This window comes from Bison bison, unplaced genomic scaffold, assembly GCF_000754665.1.
Source record: "Bison bison bison isolate TAMUID 2011002044 unplaced genomic scaffold, Bison_UMD1.0 scf7180017864239, whole genome shotgun sequence".
NCBI lineage: Eukaryota > Metazoa > Chordata > Mammalia > Artiodactyla > Bovidae > Bison > Bison bison.
Genome location: NW_011494811.1, coordinates 8031170 through 8055466, shown reverse-complemented (window position 1 = coordinate 8055466; position 24297 = coordinate 8031170). Strand labels below are relative to the sequence as shown.

General features: G+C 41.5%; 1 protein-coding gene across 3 annotated transcripts in view; it reads left to right on the top strand.

The window, feature by feature from the left end:
- Positions 1–23273, top strand: part of RHOJ (ras homolog family member J) — a 107508-nt gene extending 84235 nt beyond the window's left edge. The window contains exons 4-6 of one of the 3 annotated variants that reach the window (XM_010846812.1): positions 550–645; positions 9327–9506; positions 21277–23273. In XM_010846812.1, coding sequence (XP_010845114.1) covers positions 550–645; positions 9327–9473 — 243 coding nt within the window. In that variant the 3' untranslated portion in view covers positions 9474–9506; positions 21277–23273. Of the gene's footprint in view, positions 1–549; positions 646–9326; positions 11633–21273 lie in introns of those variants that run through there. The other 2 variants (XM_010846811.1, XM_010846810.1) reach the window with 2 other exon arrangements.
- The last annotated feature ends 1024 nt before the right edge of the window (positions 23274–24297 follow it).

The window sequence follows — 24297 nt, the reverse complement described above, 5'->3', positions numbered from 1 at the left end:
GAAATTTCCCTGATAGCTCAGTTGGTAAAAAATCCTCCTGCAATGCAGGAGACCCCAGTTCGATTCCTGGGTCAGGAAGATCTGCTGAAGAAGGGATAGGCTACCCACTCCAGTATTCTTGGGCTTCCTTTGTGGCTCAGCTGGTAAAGAATCCACCTGCAATGTGGAGGACCTGGGTTCCATCTCTGGGTTGGGAAGATCCACTGGAGAAGGAAAGGCTACCCACTCCAGTATTCTGGCCTAGAGAATTCCATGGACTGATAGTCCATGGGGTTGCAAAGAGTTGGACAAGACTGAACAACTTTCACTTTCACTTTCCCAGGATAATAGTTTTGAAGGCTAAACTATAAGGAAAGCCTGGGGTATACATATACAAAGAACTCACTTTAATTCTAGACATAATATGGCCATGTGTATGTACTTCCTTAAAGAAAATTCAGCAATTTCACGGGTGTCAAGTGGGAAAACATCTCTATTATGTCACAGTTTGAAATATCTGGTAAGGCCTGAAAAAATGAATAAATGTATCACATGTGTGTTTTTTGCCAGATTGATCTCCGAGATGACCCCAAAACCTTGGCCCGTTTGCTGTATATGAAGGAGAAACCTCTCACTTATGAGCATGGTGTGAAGCTTGCAAAAGCGGTACCGATTTTGAATTTCATTTTCAATGGTTTCTGAGAGACAAGTTTGCTGTATGCTTTAGAATGGAAGAGCTACATAGGCTTTTGCTTTAAAATGCAAAGTGTTCAAAATCATCTCTCTGCTTTATTCATTTCCTCTGTTCAAGTCAGGCTGGAAGGGACCATGTGGTTGGCATTCTTGTCAGCCAGCACTGTCTGGTTTTCATTAAGAAAGAAACTTGATGAATTTAAACAGCTGAAGCACTTATCATTTGATTTAGCAACCTTTAGAATATCCATTTGCCATATTGAGTATGAATAAAGGGAATCATTAGATAGATATTTGTAAACCTCACTGCTTATTATCCATGTAACTCGTTTAAATGACTCCATAAAAGGCATTTTGTGATTTTCCTGAGAGAAACTTAGATTTGCATCTGGCAGGGTTGTATTTGTTTAGTCTTTCTCACCCTATAATGAGTAGCCACTTAGAGGAGCTGGATTATGTCACCAACAGCGTCTTAAAAGAGTAACATGGACTGAAAGGTAACTAGCTGAAGAATCCAAGGGGCTATTCACAGATAATAACTACTTGCTCACAGCTGGAACAGTTTCCATGATCCTTTCCATGGTCCTTTCTTCATTCTTAAGAGCTAAAGAATGATTTTGTTGGGGAAACAATTTAGACCAAATCTGTCTCCCATTTACTGCCAAGATGTGCACAAAAGCAGACACTAACATGTCCATGAGAGAATGAGGTACCAGATACAAAAGGAGGTTTATAAATCATATTCCATAACCTCCTCGTTGGTTTAGTCCCAAACCCATCAAGCCAAGCCAAAGGTCTCAGAAATTTCTCTTTTACTTTATTTAACTAACTGTGCAAACGCATGCCCTAGGGCAGAGTTAGGGGTCCCCTGCTTTTAAATAGGTCAAGAGTCACATTAATTACCAATTTTTGGTAAATAAAAATGCATGCATTTCTCTTATTAAACCTTTCTTATAGGCAACAAAATTAAGTGATGCATTTGAATAGAAATGAATTAAATAAAATTCTGTTTCTGTGGATTAATACATGAGAACATCTCACAAATATTTGAGAAACTGAATGCTTCTAGGGAGCTTCCCAGGTGGCGTTAGTGGTAAAGAACCTGCCCGCCAATGTAGAAGACGCAGGTTCAATCCCTAGGTTGGGAACATACTCTGGAGAAGGAAATGGCAACACACTCAGTATTCTTGCCCTGAAAATCCCATGGACGAGGAGCCTGGCGGGCTACAGTCCAGGGGGGTCACAAAGAGTCGGACACGACTGAAGCAACTTAGCACTATGCTTCTAGGGATGGTAATGTTAGAACCAGCGGTGGGAGCCACCCATCCTGTTCTCACTAAGCACTTTATAAGCTCCATCTCATTTCAGCCTCTTGCTCCCCTCTTAGGTAGAGAGCAGTGGTCTTCTCTTACAGTTGAGGACCCAGAGTCTTAGGGAGATGAACAGGTTTGATTCACACAGCTGATAATAGGGGTGTGTGTCTGTTCAATCGCTCAGTTATGTCTGACTCTTTGCAACCCTTTGGACTGTAACCTGCCAGGCTCCTCTGTCCATGAAATTTTCCAGGCAAGAATACTGGAGTGGGCTGCCATTTCCTACTCCAGAGGATCTTTCTGACCTCCCCACCCCCATGCACCTGACCTTTTGTAAACCATCTCCTCAAACCATTTCTTTTCCCACCTATAAAATGGGCACATGTCAGACTTCCCTGGTGGTCCAACGATTAAGACTCTGCACTTCCACACAGAGGACACAGGTTCAATTTCTCGTTTGGGAACTACGATTTCATATGCCATGTGACACAGCCAAAATTTTTTTTAAGAAATGGGCACATTTCTACAGGTTCTTCTTCCTTTTCCTCAAACATCCAGCTTCCATTCTCTCCCTAAAGTACTTAAACATGCTATGCTATGCTAAGTCACTTCAGTCATGTCTGACTCTGTGCGACCCCATAGAAGGCAGCCCACCAGGCTCCCCCGTCCCTGGGATTCTCCAGGCAAGAGTACTGGAGTGGGGTGCCATTGCCTTCTCCGGTACTTAAACGTACAGTTCCACAAATGATTGTATGCAATTCCCAGCTAGATACCTTTCACAGTGAGGAGGCTCCAAAGGCTCAGCACCAGCTCTGCACAGAAACTTGTTTCCTGTGTCTCTTGCTTCTGGAGTCTCTCCCACCACCATCCTGTCAACGTCCTAGGCTGACTTCTCATTTGGGAAGTTGTTTTTTCCCTCTGAGACGAAGTCGTTCCAAAGCCTCCCATCTCATTTCATACTTATTTTAGGAACAATGGCTGAGTTCACCACTTCATTGCCTTTTGCCAGTTTCTCCTAGCAACTGCTCTCAGATACAGCGAAAATCATGTTTAGCTTACAAAATCCAATTTAGAAGAAAACCAAGCAAGAGTTTAACTTGTTTCATCACAATTCATGTAATTATAGAGATGCTTTAGGTTTCTCTGCACCCTGACTTTCCTGTCAAGTAGTTTATAATAACAGCTAACATTTATGGAGTGTTTGCAATGCACTGGGCTTCATGCCAAGCGCTTTACACACCTTGTCTTAATTAATCCTCCCAGCTACCCCCCAAGGTGTACATATCATTACCTCCACTCTCCTAGTGGAAACTGAGGCTCAGAGAAGCTAAGATCACCCCCCCAGAAAGTGGCAGGGCCAGGATATGAAAACTGCGCTTAACCACCATGCTCTTCTACTTCCCCCCTCTAATCTGAAAAGAAACCCTTAGGTTTGGGGCTTCTTTGTTTATAGACTGAAGCCCCGTATCTTTTTTAAAGACTTTTTTTGATGTGGATCATTTTTAAAGTCTTGATTGAATATGTTACAATATTGTTTCTGTTTAACGTTTTGGTTTTTTGGCCCTGAGACATGTTGGATGTCAGCTCCCCAGTGAGGGATCGAACCTGCACCCCCTGCAGGGTGAAGTCTTAGCCACTGGACCACCAGGGAAGTCCCTGAAGGCCCCTATTGTAATGTGTATACTGTCCCCATGACTTAGATGCTTTGCAAGTTCAGATTTTTTATATTCTTTTGTTCAGTACTTGTCAATTTCCAAAATGTTTTTCATCTGAGAGGACATTTTATTTATGAGACATTTTCATGTCGTACATATTTCCTATTATTTACACTCTAGAGTCAACTACATTTGTGTAAATGTTTTATATCAATTTATAATAAATAGTTATTGTTATCCCTTGCTTTACCCTTCCTCATTTGTGTATGTCTGTATTGCAACTGGACTTATTTGGCAATAACGAATACCTACTCTCTGCCACATTAGCTCTAAGATGATGATGTTTTCTGCATTCTCTTTCCCAAGCCCACTGAATACAATCTAAACATGGTTTTCTAAGCTCAGTCTTCCTAAGGTATTTCTGAATAAAACACTGGACCATTTTCCTTTTTTCAATCTTTGGCCTCGCCTGTCATCTTCTTCACCCTGTGCATTTTTTATTGCTACTCTCACTCTTTATCTTAGCACCCGTTTCTTGGGTTTTTAACTTGCACCAGTGGGGTTTAAAGCAGCAAGACTGCAGCAAAAACCCTGTCGTCAGTGTTCATGGAGTCCTTAATACCCTCCCGCTGACTGTGAGGGTCACCGTTACCCTCCTTGTTTTGTGTGCCGGCCATTTCCACTTAGTCCTGTGGTCATGGGAAATCAGTCACTTCACTGCTGGGAGCTGGGCTACAGAGATCAGAGTGAGACAGCCCTGCCCTCAGGAGACCCACAGCCCAGAAGACGAGAGAGACAGGCAAGCTAAAGCATACCAGCTGAACAAATAGAACAGATACGTGCACAGACTGGAGTAGCAGAGAGGAGACAGTGATGGACACGTGTGGGGAGAAGGGCTCAGAGCCAGTTCTTGGAGCAGCCAACAACTGAGCCAGGATAATAAGTTTGTCAGGTGGACAAAATTAGAAGACTGGGAAGATCAAATTCCAAATAGGGAGACTAATACGTGCAAGTAATGGCCCAAATTTCACCCACAAATGTTTTGATCAACCAACATGGGTATTTTTGATGTGATTTAGTGGCCAACATTGATCAATTTGGAAACTTCATGTAAATATACACATTTCTAATTTCTTTAAAAAAAAAATCAGTACATCTGGCAGCACAATCCAGCATTTCCTCATCAGTTGCAACTTTTAAACAGTTTTTTAAATAAGGTATTGGGTTGGCCTGAAAGTTCATTCAGGTTTTCCCATTAGATGGTACAGAAAAACCTGAACCAATATATACTGTTCAGTAAGCCACAATCCCCACCACCTCATAATAACCTACACTCAAGCAGTGCACTCACATTATCCATCCTTGAGTTGGCAATTTCTACCAATTCTTGAAAAAAAAAGCAGCAGCCAATGCGTCCAGCCTAGAAACACTTCCTCTTTCAGCAGTTTGGTCATCATGCTAATTTACTGAGATGGAATCTCTCTCATAAGTCCTTTGGTTCTCTTTCTGTCATGTGGCTCTCAAGTTGAACTTTCTCTCTGCATAACTTTCCTAAATTTTAAATAAGGAATAAGGAGCTTTTCCGCTACTAGCCATTTCTTTAGCTACCAGCTTACTCTGTTTATTGCACTAAATCTCTTCTTCCTATTTACATACAGTACCAAGCTTCCTTTTCCTTCCCTTCTTCTCTCATCGTCACTCAGTCATAACAAAATCTCCATCTCTTTGTTTTGCTCTTTCATCACATTTCTTTACATTTGCTAGAGAGACCTCAACAGAATGATTAAGACTCAGGCTCAGGAGACCGACACATTCAAATCTCTGCCATTTTCTTAGTTGTATGGCTTTGGGGAGGTTACCTTACCTCTCTGGACATCAGTTTTCTAAGCTGATGGAGAATGGTGAGAGACTTACCTCTCAACTAAGTGAGCCAGTGTACCTACCGCAGGGTCTAGCTCACCTAGCTAGCATTGTTGTAGACACTGTGTCCTCTCAGATACGTCTGCAGCTGGGCAGACCTTCCGTTTCATTCCTTCCAGTTATGCCTTATCTTATTCTAGAACATGTCCCACCTCCACAAGGACCACCTGGAAGAAACACTAGGTTTTCTTTCACTTGATCGGTCACTGAGTTTGTTTGCCTGGTTTTTCCTTCTTGTCAGACTCTTTTATGTTCTGTATACCTCTGATAAATTTCCCAGCTTCTGAAACAATGTTACAGCCATTATCAAGTTATCAGGAAAATGTTCTCTCAGTTTACATTCCTCAGTCTCTATTTTGTTCCTGAAAACACATCATTTTGGTAAAGCATGTCCCAGATTGCTAACATGTGTATCTAAATAAAGATCTGTGAATCCTGAGCACTTGCAGATGGATTCTAAATATTTGACAGTGTAGGTCCCTTTGCTCCAAGAGGCAGATGAAGTTGCTGCTGTAAAAGAGGCTATATTTCCCTGGGATGGTTTTGCATTTTGCATCTTGGAGGGCACACTTTTTTTTTTCCAGCAGTCCCTATAACATGGCTGTGTTTTAGGGAATAAGTCTTGCCTGCATCAGGATGAATTCCTTCCTCTGATCATTAGAGCGCCTGATCCTTGGTTAGTAATACTGACCTCACAACTAGGTTCTGGTTCTCACACATATCTCCCAAATCACACCCAAAATCTGTTTGCTACTTTTCCTGTAACTATCAGTACAAAATAATGCTATATTAACCCAGTTACACAATAATGCCTTGTTCTACTGTTTGATTATCTTCAGAAATGTCTGAATTGGGAACAAGTTTGGACTCCTCTTGCACCATCAAAAGGCAAACTCTAATAAGTTGTTAGCAGCACTGTGGCGGGGGTGGGTAGAGACAAGAGAAGGAGGAAATGTGCAGTCTCCCATCTTGCAGGACCAGATGGTCCAGAATTCCACGTGTGAACCCAGATCCGTCCAGCTGTCCTGTAATTTCCAGAGTCAGTCGAGGCTTGAGATCTTAGTGGGGAGGTATTCTAGATACAACAGCCCATGGCATGTTCTGGGTCTTTTTTTCAGGATGACTGACAAGAACCATTCAGTAGACACATTCATTAAAAATCACTGTGCCTTTCACATGTGTTAATACTGAGTCCCGAATACAATCCCAAACTGTAAGAGATGACATTTCAAGATATTATTAGGAAAAATTTTTCTGATCCTTATCCTTATAATCCTTATCCCTCACTTCCCTTGTGGCTCAGCTGGTAAAGAATCCACCTGCAATGTGGGAGACCTGGGTTCAATCCCTAGGTTGGAAAGATCCCCTGGAGAAGGGAAAGGCTACCCACTCCAGTATTCTGGCCTGGAGAATTCCATGGACTGTATAGTCCATGGGTTCGCAAAGAGTCGGACACAACTGAGTGACTTTTACTTCACTCAGTTCAGTTCAGTCGCTCAGTCGTGTCTGACTCTTTGCAACCCCATGAATCGCAGCATGCCAGGCCTCCCTGTCCATCATCAACTCCCAGAGTTCACTCAAACTCACGTCCATTGAGTCGGTAATGCCATCCAGCCATCTCATCCTCTGTCGTCCCCTTCTCCTCCTGCCCCCAATCCCTCCCAGCATCAGAGTCTTTTCCAAGGAGTCAACTCTTCGCATGAGGTAGCCAAAGTACTGGAGTTTCAGCTTTAGCATCATTCCTTCCAAAGAACACCCAGGGCAGATCTCCTTTAGAATGGACTGGTTGGATCTCCTTGCAGTCCAAGGGACTCTCAAGAGTCTTCTCCAACACCACACTTCAAAAGCATCAATTCTTCCACTCTCAGCTTTCTTCACTTCGCTATCCCTCTCTTAAATTCAATTGTTTTTAATTATATAAAAAGCTATTTTCTAATCCAGACCATGGTCAAAGTGAAACCATAAAATAAATTTTCAATATGTAACATCCTTCCTTTGGGAATTTTTTTGGCTCATACAGTAACCAATAACCATATAGGAAAAAAGTGCATATCTGGACCCCACCAGAACAATTTCACCTCATGCTTAGTTTTCTTATCTGTGGACTTTCCAACAAGTGGGCAGCTTCATTTCATTGTCAACTTGACCAGGGTTGAGTGATGAGGGTCAGAATTTCCATCATGAAACCAGGGAAAGAACAGTCATCAAGTGACCCAGATTCTAGGTCTAGCTCGTTCACTTTCTAGCTGGATGTCCTTAAGCAATACAAATTGGCTGGTTGCTGCCCAAGACACCCCACATTCGTGTCTTGCTTGGCCAATAGAATGTTTTTTAATTGGTAAATATTAATTAAAATCAAAATGCCCACGTCCTCTTCAAAAACGCAAAGATGGCAACAACGAACCAACATTCCTGCATGACAACGGTTGTCCAAAGCCAAGTAGACCGACAGCCTTAGAGGGGTGTGCACCCCCAGGACGCCGCAGTCTCCACCTCTCCCTATTGTCTGGCACCAGCTCTGCTTTACTTAATTACCTAAGCTACTGGCTCTAATCAGCATGTGATTTTGCTACCCTGTTTTAGTCATTTATCTGTTGGTTTCTGGGAGCCCTCCATCCATCCATCTTCTCCTGGATACACTTTAATTTTTCAGTTATTCTTATAATGTGAAGCATATAATAGAAGCATTTCTCCAGATGTCCTTAATATTAAAACGTCCACATTAAATTGTTAGCTCATACTGGACGTGAGTCTGAGTGAACTCCGGGAGTTGGTGATGGACAGGGAGGCCTGGCGTGCTGCGATTCATGGGGTCACAAAGAGTCAGACACGACTGATCGACTAAACTGAACTGAACTGAACTGAGCTTGGGAGCAATTAAAACCCCAGGTCTTGCTCACATGAATTATCTCATGAAGTTGACTGCCAAACATGGTCTGCTCTACCTGCAATTTTTTAAAAATGAGAATCTGTAGCTCTGGCCTGAATTTTTATATTTCTCATAGGGATCTGTGATTATCAAATATGTCATAATATGAAATCATCAAAAGCTTTGAAATAAAGCCCTAGGCAAGCACAAGATATTTTGTCATTTAAATACACGTAGACTGTATATTGACAAAGAGGGTTTATGACCTTTATTTTTCTGTGTTTTGGGAGTTTTTTAACTGCTTAAAATATGCCTTTTAATGTATCTTAAAACTGAATAATATAACCAATCAGATATTACTTTGCTGAGAGATACCTTGTCAGAAGTGCATTTTAATCAAAAATGACCTATAAAATCATATCACTCTCTATAAAACCACTCTCTTTCTATGAGCTTTATTAAGAAAGTTGACACCCTGCCCTACTATGCACAGAAGGGAATTCATTTCACTTGTACCACATTCACATGTTCTGCATACAAATGAGAAGGTACTAAAAACAACATCACATACCCTGATGTTCACAAAAAATACTTAAACCATATCACTGGTTTTGAATCCTCTCTTAATTTTTATGTTTTATATTCTTATACTTATAATAAATTTGTTGTTCATCAGAAGCAATCCACAGTCATTTAATGTTAATGTCAGAAAGCAAAATATGTAAAAATACCAAAAAGAAAAGCAGATGCGAGTTGAAACGCAGAAGGAAAAGACGTGATCCAAACCATCCCTGGGCTGTTTGTGAGACAAGCAGCAGTAGCTCTTGGCTAGGCAGAGGGCAGACACCACTGTGCTTTTCTCTCTCTCCTCCTCTCACGCCTCTCTTTGTGTTTTAGATCGGAGCACAGTGCTACCTGGAATGCTCGGCCCTGACCCAGAAAGGTCTCAAAGCAGTTTTTGATGAAGCAATCCTCACCATTTTCCATCCCAAGAAAAAGAAGAAACACTGCTCCCAGTGTCACAGCTGCTGTTCAATTATCTGAGGTGGCTTGAGACCCACCTCCACCCCACAAAGGGTAAGAATGGCAGCCAATCTCTGTGACCCAGCTCAAGCCAAAAGGAGGGCATGACCAGAGAGGAAGTCCCTGACCCAGAGGCTTGCCCCTCCGCCCTGTGAGCCCTCCCAAGCACAGCACACTATCAGCCAACTGCCACATCCTCCATACCAGCCAGCAGCATCCACGTTGCACACTCCACGAGAATGCTGAGCCCAGATCCCAGCCAGTGCCACCCTGACCACGTGGGAAACAAAGTCAAGGCCATCTTGAGTTTTCCATCATCCCTTCCAAGGGCATGAAGCTGATAGGAAATCATCATAGGAAAACCAAAAAAAAAAGAACTTGGTTCTTGTATTGGTGGCCTTACGTGATGTCTTTTACAAAACATGGGAATATGATACTAACCTTTTTTTCTTGAATCTGCTGTTCTCCTATGTGTCTTACGTTAATTTGTATTATTTTAAGAAATTACTAATTTACCAGTTTACTCAGGCCTTATAAAACCATGCCAAACTATCTTAAAGAAAAAGGTTTTGATGTTCATTCCTATTTTCAGCATGTTTCTACCAAAGCTATTAAAACCAACATGTACCTCTAAATGCCTGACTGTAAGAAGATACAAGGAAATGTTGAAACTTTTGGAAATATGTGAAGCCATAATTTCTGAACCTGATTGAAAGAGACACCACCTGAACTGTTGCAGGTCCACGTTTGTTGCCTAAAATTCACCCCCAGAAATGCTTACGTTGACTGGTCACTTTATTTTTTCCACGTTATATTGTCATTGTTGTTGTTTAGTTGATAAGTCAGGTCTGACTCTTTGCAATTCTTTGGACTGCAGCACACCAGACTTCCCTGTCCTTCACTATCTCCCAGAGTTTCCTCAAACTCATGTCCATTGAGTCAGTGATGTCATTCAACCGTTGCATCCTCTGTCTCCCCCTTCTCCTCTTGCCTTCAATCTTTCCCAGCATCCGGGTCTTTTCCAATGAGTTGGCTCTTTAAAATTACAAATGAACTGTGCTTTTAAGAAAGTAGAATTTCTGCTTTTCAATCAAACTGATTAGGAAGAGAATATGGCAGACCTATCTTTTTAAAAAATTATTATTCGTTAAAGTGAAATTTCCTGCTTCCTCCCTTCCCCACTGTATGCCTCTTTCCTCTCTTGATTTCACACTCTTTCCCATGCCCAATAATAACTTGATTCCAAAGAAGGATCTGATCATAGGATGTAAAAAAGTTGCAAAGGTTAAGCCAAAGTGCCTCAATTTTCCCTCTCACTTCAACTGAAAGTGCTTCTCAGCTTGTCCCATGGGAGTTCTCATTCATTCTCTTTAAAGGATATTTTCCAAGTATAACTGGTACTAAAATATTGCCCCTCCCTATTTCCTGTATTCATTGTCCCAAATGTGTATTTTGGTCTATATCCGTGATTACCAAGCTCTGGATCCATCTATGCCCTGCTTCCAAAATGATGTGCTCTATGGAACAGGGACTTTGGCCCTGGGGAAGAGACTCTTCCAAACATCCAGGGATTCTTGTATCTCAGAGTGATTTATTTCCTAGCTTTTAATTAGAGACTGTGAAGGCTTCTAATTAGTCTTATTTGCTTACAGTTATCCTGGAAACACCCAGGTAGGCACTTTATTTTTATTTCAACTGCATAAGCAAAGTGCCTCTTTGCAGCATGAAATTACACGAATTTTAGTTTAAGAATTTCTAGATTCACACTCCTGTTGGAAAAATCCAGTCTTTCTAGTTCTTTATGCTCCTGGAGGAAGCACATTTAAAAAGGAGCATACAGTATTGGTCTTTTCTGTGAAGACCTTCCGTGACACCCTCCCTAGTTTTTTGGGTTTTGTTTGTTTGAAATTTTTGAAATGTGCTTTCCTCTCTTCTATATTTCAAGTTTTATTTCTCTTCTCCCCCGTCTAGTTGCTGAACATTTTCTTGAATACACACACACCCCACCTAAAAGAAAACGGGAGTTTTGTAAGTCAAAGCTTGACATTTAGAGAAAACAAGGACATTCTCTCTTTGTAAATGGAAATCAACCATGTATAAACTGTAACTCTGCAGACTTTGAGTTCATCCTTTACAAACAATAATGAGCATTTAGCCCTATAATAAATGAAGTGCCGTTACCTGGTTTTGTTACATTATTGTATGGTTGCTGCTGCTGCTAAGTCGCTTCAGTCATGTCCAACTCTGTGCAACCCCATAGACAGCAGCCCATCAGGCTCCCCTGTCCCTGGGATTCTCCAGGCAAGAACACTGGAGCGAGTTGCCATTTCCTTCTCCAATGTATGAAAGTGAAAAGTGAAAGTGAAGTTGCTCAGTCGTGTCTGACTCTTAGCGACCCCATGGACTGCAGCCTACCAGGCTCCTCCGTCCATGGGATTTTCCAGGCAAGAGTACTGGAGTGGGGTGCCACTGCCTTCTCCTTATGTCTTGCTAAAGAGCCACTCCTCACTGATGTGGATGAAAAATTGAGAACAGTGTGTTTGCTCTGCCAAGGAGAATTTTCCAGATGTGTGCACTCAACAGGCAAATGGTTCCCCAGGTCATCACCTCCCTAATGGGCCACAGAGATTAACTTGTTCATAGTGGGAGATCTCTCTCTTGCCTAGAACCAGAACCTGGAGAGACAGTGTCTGTGTGGAGCCCAGGCGCTTAGAGGTTTTAGGAGCTACTTGTTGAATAAAATAATGAAGAACAAAGCAATCTAAAAGAGTTCATGTCATTCCACCAAATTAATCACGTATTCCCTGTTTCATGGCAATAGGTAGTTTATGTCTCTAAAAAAAAAAAAGTTTTCTGCCATAAAATTGAATAAAACTATATTCTGAAACCAAAGATTGAAAGACATAGAAATCTCAACAAGGACCCTTTAAAGGTCTACACCATCTTCAAAGTCAAGAAGGGGCAACAGATCGCTATTGAAGGTGTAGTCTTGACTTTTCTGAGATAGAAGAAGCTATAATCCAATTTCCTCATTGTACAGATGAGAAAATACAAGCCCAGATGAGTTAAAAGAGATATGTTGTGACAAAGCTGGACAGATCTCAGCTGTTCTGCTTCCCATCAAGTGCCTTTCATCTCCATACTGTAATCTATACTGGTGGCTCAGATGGTAAAGAATCTGCCTGCAATGCGGGAGATCTGGGTTCAATCCCTGGGTCAGGAAGATCCCCTAGAAAAAGGAATGGCAACCCATTTCAGTATTCTTTTTTTTTTTTTTTTAATATTTATTCACTTATTTGGCTGCACCAAGCCTTAGTTGCAGATGTGGGATCTAGTTCCTAGACCAGGAAACAAACCTGGGCCCCCTGCATTGGGAGCTGAGAGTCTTAACCACTGGACCAGCAGGGAAGTCCCCCATTTCAGTATTCTTGCCTGGAGAATTCCATGGACAGATGAGTCTGGCGGGCTACAGTCCCTGGGGTTGCAGAGTTGGATACCACTAAGTGACTAACACTTCACTTTCATACTAGAATCTACTCATTATCAACATATTAAGTTGGAGTTTTGTAGGTATATTACCTGAGTTGCATCTGTTTATCCTATAGATCCTAACCATATTTCAAATATATGATGTGGGCCACTATAATAAGATATACATGTACAGTGTAATATAATCTCAATTTCATGGCTTGATCAGGTAGCTAGTTTGACAGATTTTTTTTTTCAATCAGATGATTGGTTGTTTGGTAGAATTAATGGACTTATTTGGAAGACCCAAGTCAGAACCATGTTAACAGTAGAACTCTGGGCTGCTTTCTGCCAAGAAAATTTATACCCAAAGAGCAATTGCTGAATGCAGTAACTGCAGCACTTTCAACAAGAAAGCACTAAACTGGGAAATCAAAAATTGTCACACACATATGACAGGAAGAGAGATTTGGTACTGAGATTTCAATATGTCTGATCATGACATACAAAGAACCTTTTGGAAGATTTCTGGTCTGTAAGAGAAGAGAAGTACCAGATGAAGTGCATGTAGCCATACACACAGCTTTCATAAAACCCAGAATGTGAAAATAACATAAATATCATCATTAAGAGTGCTGGTTCCTATAACCTCACGAAGTAGAGGGTCTTCAAGAAGAAATATATAACTTGAGTGAAGTCGCTCAGTTGTGTCCAACTCTTTGTGACCCTATGGACTGTAGCCTGCCAGGCTCTTCCATCCATGGGGTTTTCCAGGCAAGAATACTGGAGTGGATTGCCATTTCCTTCTCCAATATAATTTGAGGTCAGCCTTTAAAGAGGCAGTGTTCTGGGAGTTGGTGATGGACAGGGAGGCCTGGCGTGCTGTGATTCATGGGGTCGCAAAGAGTTGGACACGACCGAGCAACTGAACTGACTGAACTGATTGCTTTCACAAACGCAGATTCATCCATAAGACCAAAGTGATGGAAGATTAAAAATCAAGGTTTAGCTTTAAAGGAATGTTTGACACCGTGCTGGAGATGATCTTATGTCTTCATTTTTAAATCTACCCCTATGTTTAGAGGCCAGAATACAAAATGTGCATTCTCTTCTGCAGAGAAAACCACAGGTCACTAGCTATTCTCTTAAGAGTCATTGAGTAGGCTGCCCAAGTACAAAGGAAAACTCAAGAAAACATTTCATTTCAAGGACCATTAGAAACAGAAAAAGAGAGAGTGAGAGAGGTCAGGGAAACCAAACTTCTTGCGAAGAAAGTTAGGTACTCTTAAAAAGGAAACATTTAGAGAAGGGAGGAAAACCTAAAACCAAACAGGAGGCAAAAACACATATCTGACAATCCTCCTGGAGAATCACCAACTTCTGCCTGGTCTCCAGAGCCATGGGGGAAGAAAGCAGGGCCATTCTCATCAAGAGCATTCTATGTTTCTGGGTCTCAAAGCAGAATCAGCCAACAGAATTAATTGTGTAATAATCCTAGATAATACCACCTCGTGATTCATTAAAAATGGATGAAGTGCTGGACAGCGCTCTCTGGGTCTTTACTAGCCAAGCAGGTCATCTCTCTCAAACCTCCTCTGAGGTCATTTCCCTTCAAACCTTCTTATTCATCCTCCTCAAACCTTCTAACATGGAGCGGGCAGGCAAAGGAAACTTACCAAGAACTATGAGTGAATAAATCAGTTTGAAAGTTTCGTTGAAAATGAACATGACTTAAAACCTGAAAAGGATGACTGTGGGATATCTGGAAAGACAGTTACTTGTATGAAGAATATTTATTTATCTTGGCGGGAATAACTCTAAATAGAAAGATTGCATTTAAAATGGACAATGGTGTTACCTTTCTAAAATAAAACATTTCTAAACTCCAAAATTAAAAAATAAAATGCACAACAGCAATGACAGAGTACAAAAATATGAGGCAAGGCAACAATTCATGGTGCTTCCATGGTCAACAAAGAGCAAAAAGGAAATTAAAGCATCAAGCTCTACACACAAGCTCATTGAGCATTAGAGGCTCAGCGCTGCTCGTGGGAGATCTCTTGGGGTTAGGACAGGAATGAGTCAAGGAGGGATTTGTTCATCTGTGAATCTGTGGGATGCAAGTTCAGTAACAGTTCTTGGCTTTTAACTTCCACTACAAGAAATTAGAGGAAAAGCTGCATGATTAATCTTGGTCACAATCTATGCTTTTTTTTTTTCCTCCTTGGGATTGGTTCATCTGTGAATTTGTGGGATGCAAGTTCAGTAAAAGTTCTTGGCATTTAACTTCCACTACAAGAAATTAGAGGAAAAGCTGCATGATTAATCTCAGTCACAATCTATGTTTTTTTTTTCCCTCCTTAGGGAATATTCTGGTAAAATCTAGAGTCATTTTGTGCGTGTTTTAAACATGTTCTACCATGGAAATTTCATTTTGTTCTGAGTTCTGCAATGACTCAAAAACTTTATGATATGTAGCTGGTATAATTTTGTTGTATTTTCAGCCATGTCCTCCAAGACTCTCGGTATATGGAGTTATCATGGATGAACAGGGGCTGATCAGTGTTTTAGGGATGTGATGTCCAGAGTAATTTGAGGAGAGGGTCCCTAAGACCCAGAGCCAAGTCTCGCCTGGAAGCATGTTTCACCTCCCAGAGACCCTGAACAAATCAGTCTTTTTTATTTTATGTTAATTCTTTTTTTAAAAAACCTTTTAAAAGATTTATTTAAAAGTAATATCCTGCTGAATATTTTATGTTTTTTTTCCAGAAGCCTCTTTATTTTTTTAGTATAAATTTATTTATTTTAATTGGAGGTTAATTACTTTACAATATTGTATTGGTTTTGCCCTACATCAACATGTTAATTCTTTAAAGAAAAAACAGAAACTCTTTCATAGCAGGTAGTATGTTTGGGACACACCCGAAAGTGCCACCACCTGCTATTTTTTTAAATCAATTTTTGTAAGCAATCGGATTTTTTTCTCACAGAGGGGCTGTGGGCAGACGGTTAATGAATTCTGCATTCTTCTCGTTACCTGCCTTAAATTGTTTTGTTTGCTCTGAGTACACAGTAATTGCTGTGTAAGTACATCTCAGGAGCATTTTATCCCGATGGAAACAGTCCACATTCCTCCTCAGGTAATCTCAACAGAGAAAATGATAGACACGGGAAGCATGGCTGAGCTGCTTGCAGACTGGCTTTCTTACCATCTGCTTCTTTGTAATGGCTATCCTGTGTACACTTTTGGTAATTAACAAAATGCCATTTCCTGTACTATAACCTTGAAGTTTATCTTGTGCTGTATTTTGACTTCAATTCATTATACAGTCTTTTTTCCTACTCTCATTTCTGGGTTATCTGAGGGTGACCTCGCCAGCCACTCAAGAAAACTGCCTTCTCTAGCCTCTGTTAGAATGGGAAATTTGGTACTCAAAGTGAGGTCCAGGGACTAACAGAATGGGCACAACCTGTGAGCTAGTTAGGACTATAGAAGCACAGTCCTGGGCCAGACCTACTGAATCGGAAGCTGTATTTTAATAAGACCCCAGGTGACTTATGTGCACTTTGAAATTTGAGAAAACTGGCCTATGAGACAACCAAGTTTATCATTAGTCTTTACACTCAAACATATAGCTGCCAGATGATGAAACCATCGGCTTCACCTGTCTCTCTGATGCTATCTTAGGCTAATATTTGAGTTGTCCACTTTTACTTGATGGAAAAAAAAAGACTTTCAGAAGTCCTTTCTTTTGCTTTTCATGTGCTTCCCAGCTGCAGTAAAAGAAACAGCATGTTTTGGAATCCAGAGCAGAAAAGCAGCATCTGGTTTGAAAGATCTGATAAATCTCAAGAACTTCTTTTCCGAAAGTCTTTCTGGCATTTATAAGGGAGAGGAAAAAACCTCCAAAATGATTTTCCATCAAGAAATAAGAAAGATTTATATCATGTAACATTATAAACTTATAAAATGAAGATAAAACAAGTTTCTGAGGCATAAAATTTCATTCTTCACTGTTTAAGATAATATTCTAGACAGTTCTCTAGAGGCCAGAATAAGGATTGACTACAACTTGACCTCTATGAAGGGCATCCCCCTGATTTAGATGTTTATTGCTCTAAGCACAGACCAGAATTGTCATCACCTATTCAACACATTTTTACTAAACATCACAGGGGACCATGCTTTGTTAACTCCGCCCATATCCCACCTCGTGTACAAGAGCCCTTTAAAAATTCAAAATTGTACACACACATGCTTAAGCCTCTTATCTTATTCACATTCCATTGTTGCTCCAGAAGACCTGAAGGCAAGTCATACCTACTTTCAAACAAAGAAAGTGCACAAGGATCACTTCTTTTGTACCTACAAATGGCCTACTAATTTCCCAGCTATAATATCAGTGATTCTATCCCAGAATAAGCAACTGATGCTATTATGCAGATCCCATCGCTAAGGGACCATCTCCTCTGGAAAGGACCATCTTCTGCCCCCTGCGGCTCTGATTCTGGTCCTGTCAGTCATCTATTCCTTCACGTTCAAGGCTGCAAGAACCACCTGTGTCCCAAGATATCCTTAAATTGGGTACAGCTTTTAAATTGGGACAGTTTTTACATCTGGAAGCAGCTTGACTACCCAAAGCAGCTAGCATTCTTGGAAGAGTTTAGCCAAATCCAAAAACAGAATCTTACTAAAGATGATTTTCATTATTGCAGCCTCTTACTCATAACCACTGGTGCAAGCTGCCAAAAAGCACTTCTTACAAAACGGGCTGTGTATCCTCCTAGGGCCCTGCACCCCCACCCATTCACTCCCTTCCCCAGGCCACAAAATAGAGCCTGTTTTCTCTTCCTCATAAGAAACTAATAGGGCAAGGACACTGGCAACAACAATCAATCTCTCTTTAAGAATCCATTTACTTATCATAATTTTTAAATGTCTGATTCTCACTCCCTTTATTGCAACTGCAAAACAAAATCCCAGTCCAAGAAATTGGAAAGTTCTCTACTGAATTAAGCACATTGAAATAATCAAGTGCTGAAGGAGAGAAGCCTCTGGTCACAACCTACTTGCTTCTACTCCGCTGGCCAGCAGCCTGCAGCGTAGAGGCCTGAGTGAAATTACGGTACATTAGTTCCTTTTGGTTCGTCTCGAAGGTGGCTCAGATTTTGTTCATGCTGAAATTTGCCACTGATTTCAGCTGGACTTTCTCATTAACTAATGTTTATGTTTCAGTGGGGAGATATTTTAGCATTAGCATCCTCAGCTTGCTCAAACAGGAGCTAAAAGCTGAGCAAAATCTTCCTTTTAAAACCATTTCCAACATAGTTGAAAATGCTGGATGTCATCATTCCACTCAGTAAAATCGGTCCCTCCAAATATGTTAGTTTTGATATGCAGATGCCAAGAGGGTAATGGAAGATGGGGGTTCAGAACAGCCTAGAAGCTTAGAGCACCTTCCTTCAAGGGTGCACCTCTCCATGTATTGATAACCTCTGCATGAGCAACAAAGTGAGGTCAAGGAAGTGTGATCTGTTCATGCATTTCCTATGCAAAGAACTGGGAACCTCACAGGATTAAATTTCCACTTCAATTGTATAATTCTGTATGTGTACTTCATAGAGATAATGACTATTAATAATTCATCAGTATCCTTTATTGTATATATAGGGAGTTTATTGTAGGCTTCCCAGGTAAGCCCTGGGGTGAAGAATCCACCTCCCAAGCAGGGGATGCAAACTTGATCCCTGGGTCAGGAAGATCTCCTGAAGGAGGAAATAACAACCAATGCCAGTATTCTTGCCTGGAAAATCCCTTGGACAGAGGAGCCTGGCAAGCTACAGTCCTTGGAATTAGAAAAGAGTTGGACACAACTTAGTAACTAAACAACAAGAGTTTGTGAATAAATGTTCTTTCAAGTTAAGTCATTCATTATTTATGACTTAGGGATATTATATTTATTCCTTGCTGGTAATCATACCTTGAGCATCACCAAAAAAAATTACAATTATCATCTTGGTAATATATTGATGTGTGAGTGCATGCTAAGTCGCCTTCAGTGGTGTCCAACTCTTCGTGACCCTATGAACTGTAGCCCACAAGGCTCCTCTGTCCCTGGGATTCTCCAGGCAAGAATACTGAAGTGGGTTGCCATGCCCTCCTCCAGGGGATCTTCCGACCCAGAGATCAAGCCCTCATTGATATTCTTTGTTAAAGCAAAATGTTTTTTTCTCTTTTGAAGAAGGGTGTGTGTGTCTTTGGGGGTTTGAATGACTTTCCGGAAACCCTGATGGCCCACAGTCAAGGTCAAAGCATATAATTAATCTTGTGTATCAGGAAGCCTTTTTTTTTTTTAACTCGATTATTCAGTATGCTAAAGAACTACAGTCAGAGGAACTTAGAGTCAAAAATAAAGCCAAAGAGCTTAGGAAATGTTTACTTTTCTCCTGCTAATGAGGACCTGGAACAGAGACTGGAATAATCCCTCTAAACCCCTTAACATTGGAACAAGTCTCTACTTACACCACCGGTTATAACGCTGCACACCTGCTCTGCTTTCTCTCATCCTTTTTCTATTTCTTTCCTCTGTTGTTAGACATCACCTACCTCCTCAGAGGTCTTTAACATCCCCTTCAGATACTCCAGGACCACAACAACCAGCCACTGAGCCTTTTAGATCTCCCTGTACACAATTCCAAACAACCCTGTTCGTTAAAACAAAGGGAGATCATTATAAAAGAAAATGCCAGAAGATTCATTTCACCAATAAGAAGCAAACTGTTTCTCTAGTAGAAATTTTCAGCAGCAAATAAAATTTTTAGAATTTTCCAAAGAATCCTTTTAAAGTTACTTCTTCATAAGTTGCTTTAACACGTTGGAGAAAACCAAAAAGGTACATATTATTTTTAAGAAAATGTCTCCTGAATGAAAAAGATAATCAGTCCTCTTGGAAAAGTTGATGAAATGCAATTTATTTTTTATCAATGCCACATTATTTTTGATTAGATGTACAGTTTATTTACTATCTCAGAAAATTTTTTATTATATTAAAAACCTAATTAATTTGAAGAGTTGAGTCACTACAGCAGAATTTGGTGCTTTTGTGGTGGCTCATTCATTTCCTGATCAAGGGAAGAAGGAAAACGTGAATTCAATCAGCACAACTAATAAGCCCAGAAGTAGAATGTGTGTATTTACATTCTCCATTGAAAAACACTCTTATGGGGGGGAAAAATCTAGGAAATTCCCCTTCTCCTTACCTTTTGTTAGTTGCAAAATAAGCATGTCTCCAAGAGTAAGGAGTTGCTGGGAGTCAGTTTTGTCTAGAGCCCCTCCCCCACCAATAGGCATGGACCACCATCTCTGCACCATTCACGCTGCCCGGGAGATCAGCCGAGGGCATACCACCTTCATCTCTACAGCAGTCTGTTTGAATTTCCCTTTGAGGCTCTGCTCCTTTTCTCTTTCAATCCCTCCTGTTACAAACTTTGGTTTGAGTTATAGCAAAGCACTATCTTGCTAGAGGTTAATAAAGGAAACTAGAGAAAAACTACAGTCTCCATAAAACAACCCAAGCTTGCACTGAGCTACCTCCAGGACAGGCAGCAGACATGCTAATCAATGGTGAGAGAGAGTCTGACATCAATAAATTCAAAGACTTCTCCAGGCGAGAACAACTCAGAAGAAACATTCCAAAAGGCCCATCGTGCTCCAATGGAAAGAATTTGGTTCTGGGTCAGAGAAACCTGGCATGTGCTGCCAATCAGCTGTCTGATCTTGGGGAGGTTACTTGACCTCTCTGAGCTTTGGTTTCATCATCTGTAAAATGGTGATGGCATTAACAATGCTTCGGCAATAACAATGCCTATGAGCACAGTTGACAAAAGATTACAAAGAATTAATATAAAGGGTCCTGCCCTACTGTATAGCGTGTGGAACTCTGCTCAATGTTATGTGGAAGGCTAAATGGAAGAGGAGTTTGGAGGAAAATAGATACATGTGTAAGCATGGCTAAGTTCCTTCACTGTTCATCTGAAACTATTACATTGTTTCCTTATCAGCTATATCCCAATAAAAATTAAAAGTTTAAATATATATATAAAGGGTCCTGTTTATAATAAGAAATCCATAAATGGTAGCAATATTTATATCTGCACTTCCAAACATAATGTTTTGCACAAAATTAGAATTCATAAATACTGTGGAAGCAAAGGAGGGAGAAAAAGAGAATGACAAAGAGGCACACAGGAAAAGGGAAGAGGAGATTTGGAAAAAAAATTAAGTTTACCACAGACAGACATTTTCCTCCTTTTCATTAATAACATTTCTGATTATAATAAATATTTACCGCAGAAGCTGTTGGAACACCACGGACTAGGAACACGGTGGACTCCTCTCCAGCACCGCAGATCCTGTGGATCAGAACCCTCCTCCTGTTATGGCAACCACGTCCACCTCGCCTCTGGCAGCTACATGTCACCACCAGATCTCTGCTGTTCCAGACCCCTCTCACCTCTGCTGAGACCAGGAAGCCCAGTTTCTCCTGCCCATCAACCCTGGTCTACAAAGACAGCCGCTATTGAGCTTTTCTGTGTCACAGAAGCCCCTCACTAGTGCCTTCCTCATCGCTTTAATGAAGGGAGGATCCTCTGAACTCTCCAGGTGAACATATCAGGGCCCCTCTCTGAGGCTTTAGTCCTCAAATACTCTGCCAGGACAGTCTGGCATCTTCTCTTCATTCATGTACTCCACCATTTCCCCCAAGATTTAGGGAGCCAGCCCAAACACACACTGGAATGAAATCCAGGTGCCCTTGTGAGGATGCCCAAGAAGCTCTTCTTAAAGTGAGAAAGTGTTAGTCGCTCAGTTGTGTCCAAATCTTTGTGACCCCATGGACTTTAGCCCACCAGGCTTTTCTGTCCATGGAATTCCCCCAGCAGGAGCACTGGGGTGGGCAGTCATTCCCTTCTCCAGGGGATCTTCCTGACTCAAGAATCGAACCCAGGTCTCCTGCATTGCAGGTGGACTATTTACCACTGAACCACCAGAGATATATACAGGCTTATATTCTGCCACCCTCTCCTTCATCCCATCTCACATTCTCAAGATCCATTCCCAAGCACATTTCCCTGATCCCTGTCTGCTTTAGTCAAGTCCCGAGGTTCCTTCAATGGAAAATCTCATTCCTCCCACCAGAAGGAATGTCCTTCCCCAGCCGGATCACCCTGAGTCTTGACCCTAATCAGCCACGTAGAATAAATGAGGGGTTGTGGGTGGTGTGTAAAGCAGCCTCCTTGGACGGGGCCTCAGCCTGGTCTCCGAGCACCAGGAGGTTGGCCTCCTCTAGGAAGAAGGAACAGCCTTTTTGGTGAGGGAACCTCAAGCTCACCCAGGGGTGGTCCCCACTGCAGTCTCTGTGACCCACTATTTCCCTGTGAGGAACTTAAGGACAGGAGATTGCCAGGGTGAGAGACTCAGCCTTTCTGATGATTCAACTCCTCAGTTCAACTTATCCGATTAGGCCTGAGGCCTGGTTTTCAGCACCTTCTGCCCTCCACCTTCAGGAGAAGAGAATCTCCTCAAATGTGTCTTTCATGCCAAGCCCCAAGTACTTTGATTGCACTTAACAACCAATCAGTCCCTACAGTCCTGATGATTACCATGCTTCCCACATCTCTCAGATGTTGTCGATGTTGTATTAACCCATGCATACCTTTCCACACGCACCCCATCCCAATTCATCACAGCAGAGTCTTAGTAATCGTGTTGCTATAGCACCTCCTATGGCTCTCGAGGCCAGTATTACTACCTATGGCATTCTGGCTAAGTTTCCCAAAGATACCTCTGGGGATTTTATCCATTGGCCCCCTTAGGTTCACTCCCCACCTTTCTCCAACCTGCTTATTGGGTGGCCAACATTTATGAGCTGAACCAATGGGTTCCCCAATTCTCTGCCTTCCCATTTGCAGATCAGGGCACAGGAGCAGAGTGAGGTTAGAGTATTTGCTAACCACCTTCCTCCCTCCCAGGCCTCATACTGGTAGCGGCCACATCCTCCTATGAAAAACCACAACCCCTGTCAAAGAATTCCTCTCCTACAGTTCTCTTTGAGATCTGAAAATCACTTTCTCCTGGTCCTTCAGCCTACGCTGCCCACAGCTTCACACAAGTGTTTGAGAGTGTCTCACCACCCCCTAGTTGGTTTCCTTAATTCTGTCTTCATGTTTGTAAACAGCCTCTTCGTTTAATTATACTCAACATCCCACTGCAGTATATTATTTGTTTCCCACCAGGACCCTTACAGATGCTGCATGTTCAGTCATGTCCAACTCTCTGCCACCCCATGGAGTGTAGTCCACCAGGCTCCTCTGTCCATGGGATTTTCCAGGCAAGAAAGGGTTGCCATTTCCTTCTCCAGGGGATCTTCCCGACCCAGGGATTGAACCCAAGTATCTTGCATCTCCTGCACTGGCAGATGGATTCTTTACCACTATGCCACCTGCTACAGTCACTTTTTCTCAAATTCTGGCAAGCCCTTACTGCTTCTGCTTTTTTCCCCTAAGTTTGTTTTAGAAGCAACTCTTTCTCCCAGAAACTCCTGATGGAAGTTCTGAGGGATTGGTTGAAAACACCTGAGTGGAGCCATCCAGTCTTATCCCTAATCCTCTTCCTCCACCCCAGTGGCAACGGCAGGCACTCACATACTTTTCACCTTAGAGTGACCCTCTTATCTACCAACAGATCTGAAGGCTGGGTGGATTTTGCTCATGCCCTTTGTTCTGGGATGTCCACCTCAGCATCCCAATCCTAGATCATCAATCCTAACATTTGCTTTCCTGTTTTCATGGAGACTCATTGATTCCTCATTCAAGGAGGGCCCCTGGTTCTAGTGATGAAATGCCAGGGATGAGAATACAGATTGAGCCACCTTTGGGACTCATGGTACCCTGTCATCTGTCTGTATTCCTTACTGAATATGACATCCTAAATGTGCAAATAAAAATAACCTTGCAATTCATTTTAAGTGTGATTGTTGTTATAATTCCAAGTGCATTAAAGACAAAAGAGACTTTTGAAAGTTTTCGTGAATTCAAAAGACAGAGGAAATGCTTTATTGTCATTAACATAGATTTTCCTGGTGCAATGTGAAAAAAGAACGAGGTTAATTTCAACCCCCAAAATGTCAGAACTAAAGACACCTGCATAACATTAGAGTGTTTTTTTAAAAAAAAAAAAGTCACAGAGAATCAGCTGCTGTAAGATTTTAGAGAGGGAAAGAGCTAGACAATCACAGACTTTTTCCTCTGAGTCAGCAGTGCAGTTTTACCCCTATAAACACAGAACACTTTTGAGTTTAAAAAACTACAATTTAAAATA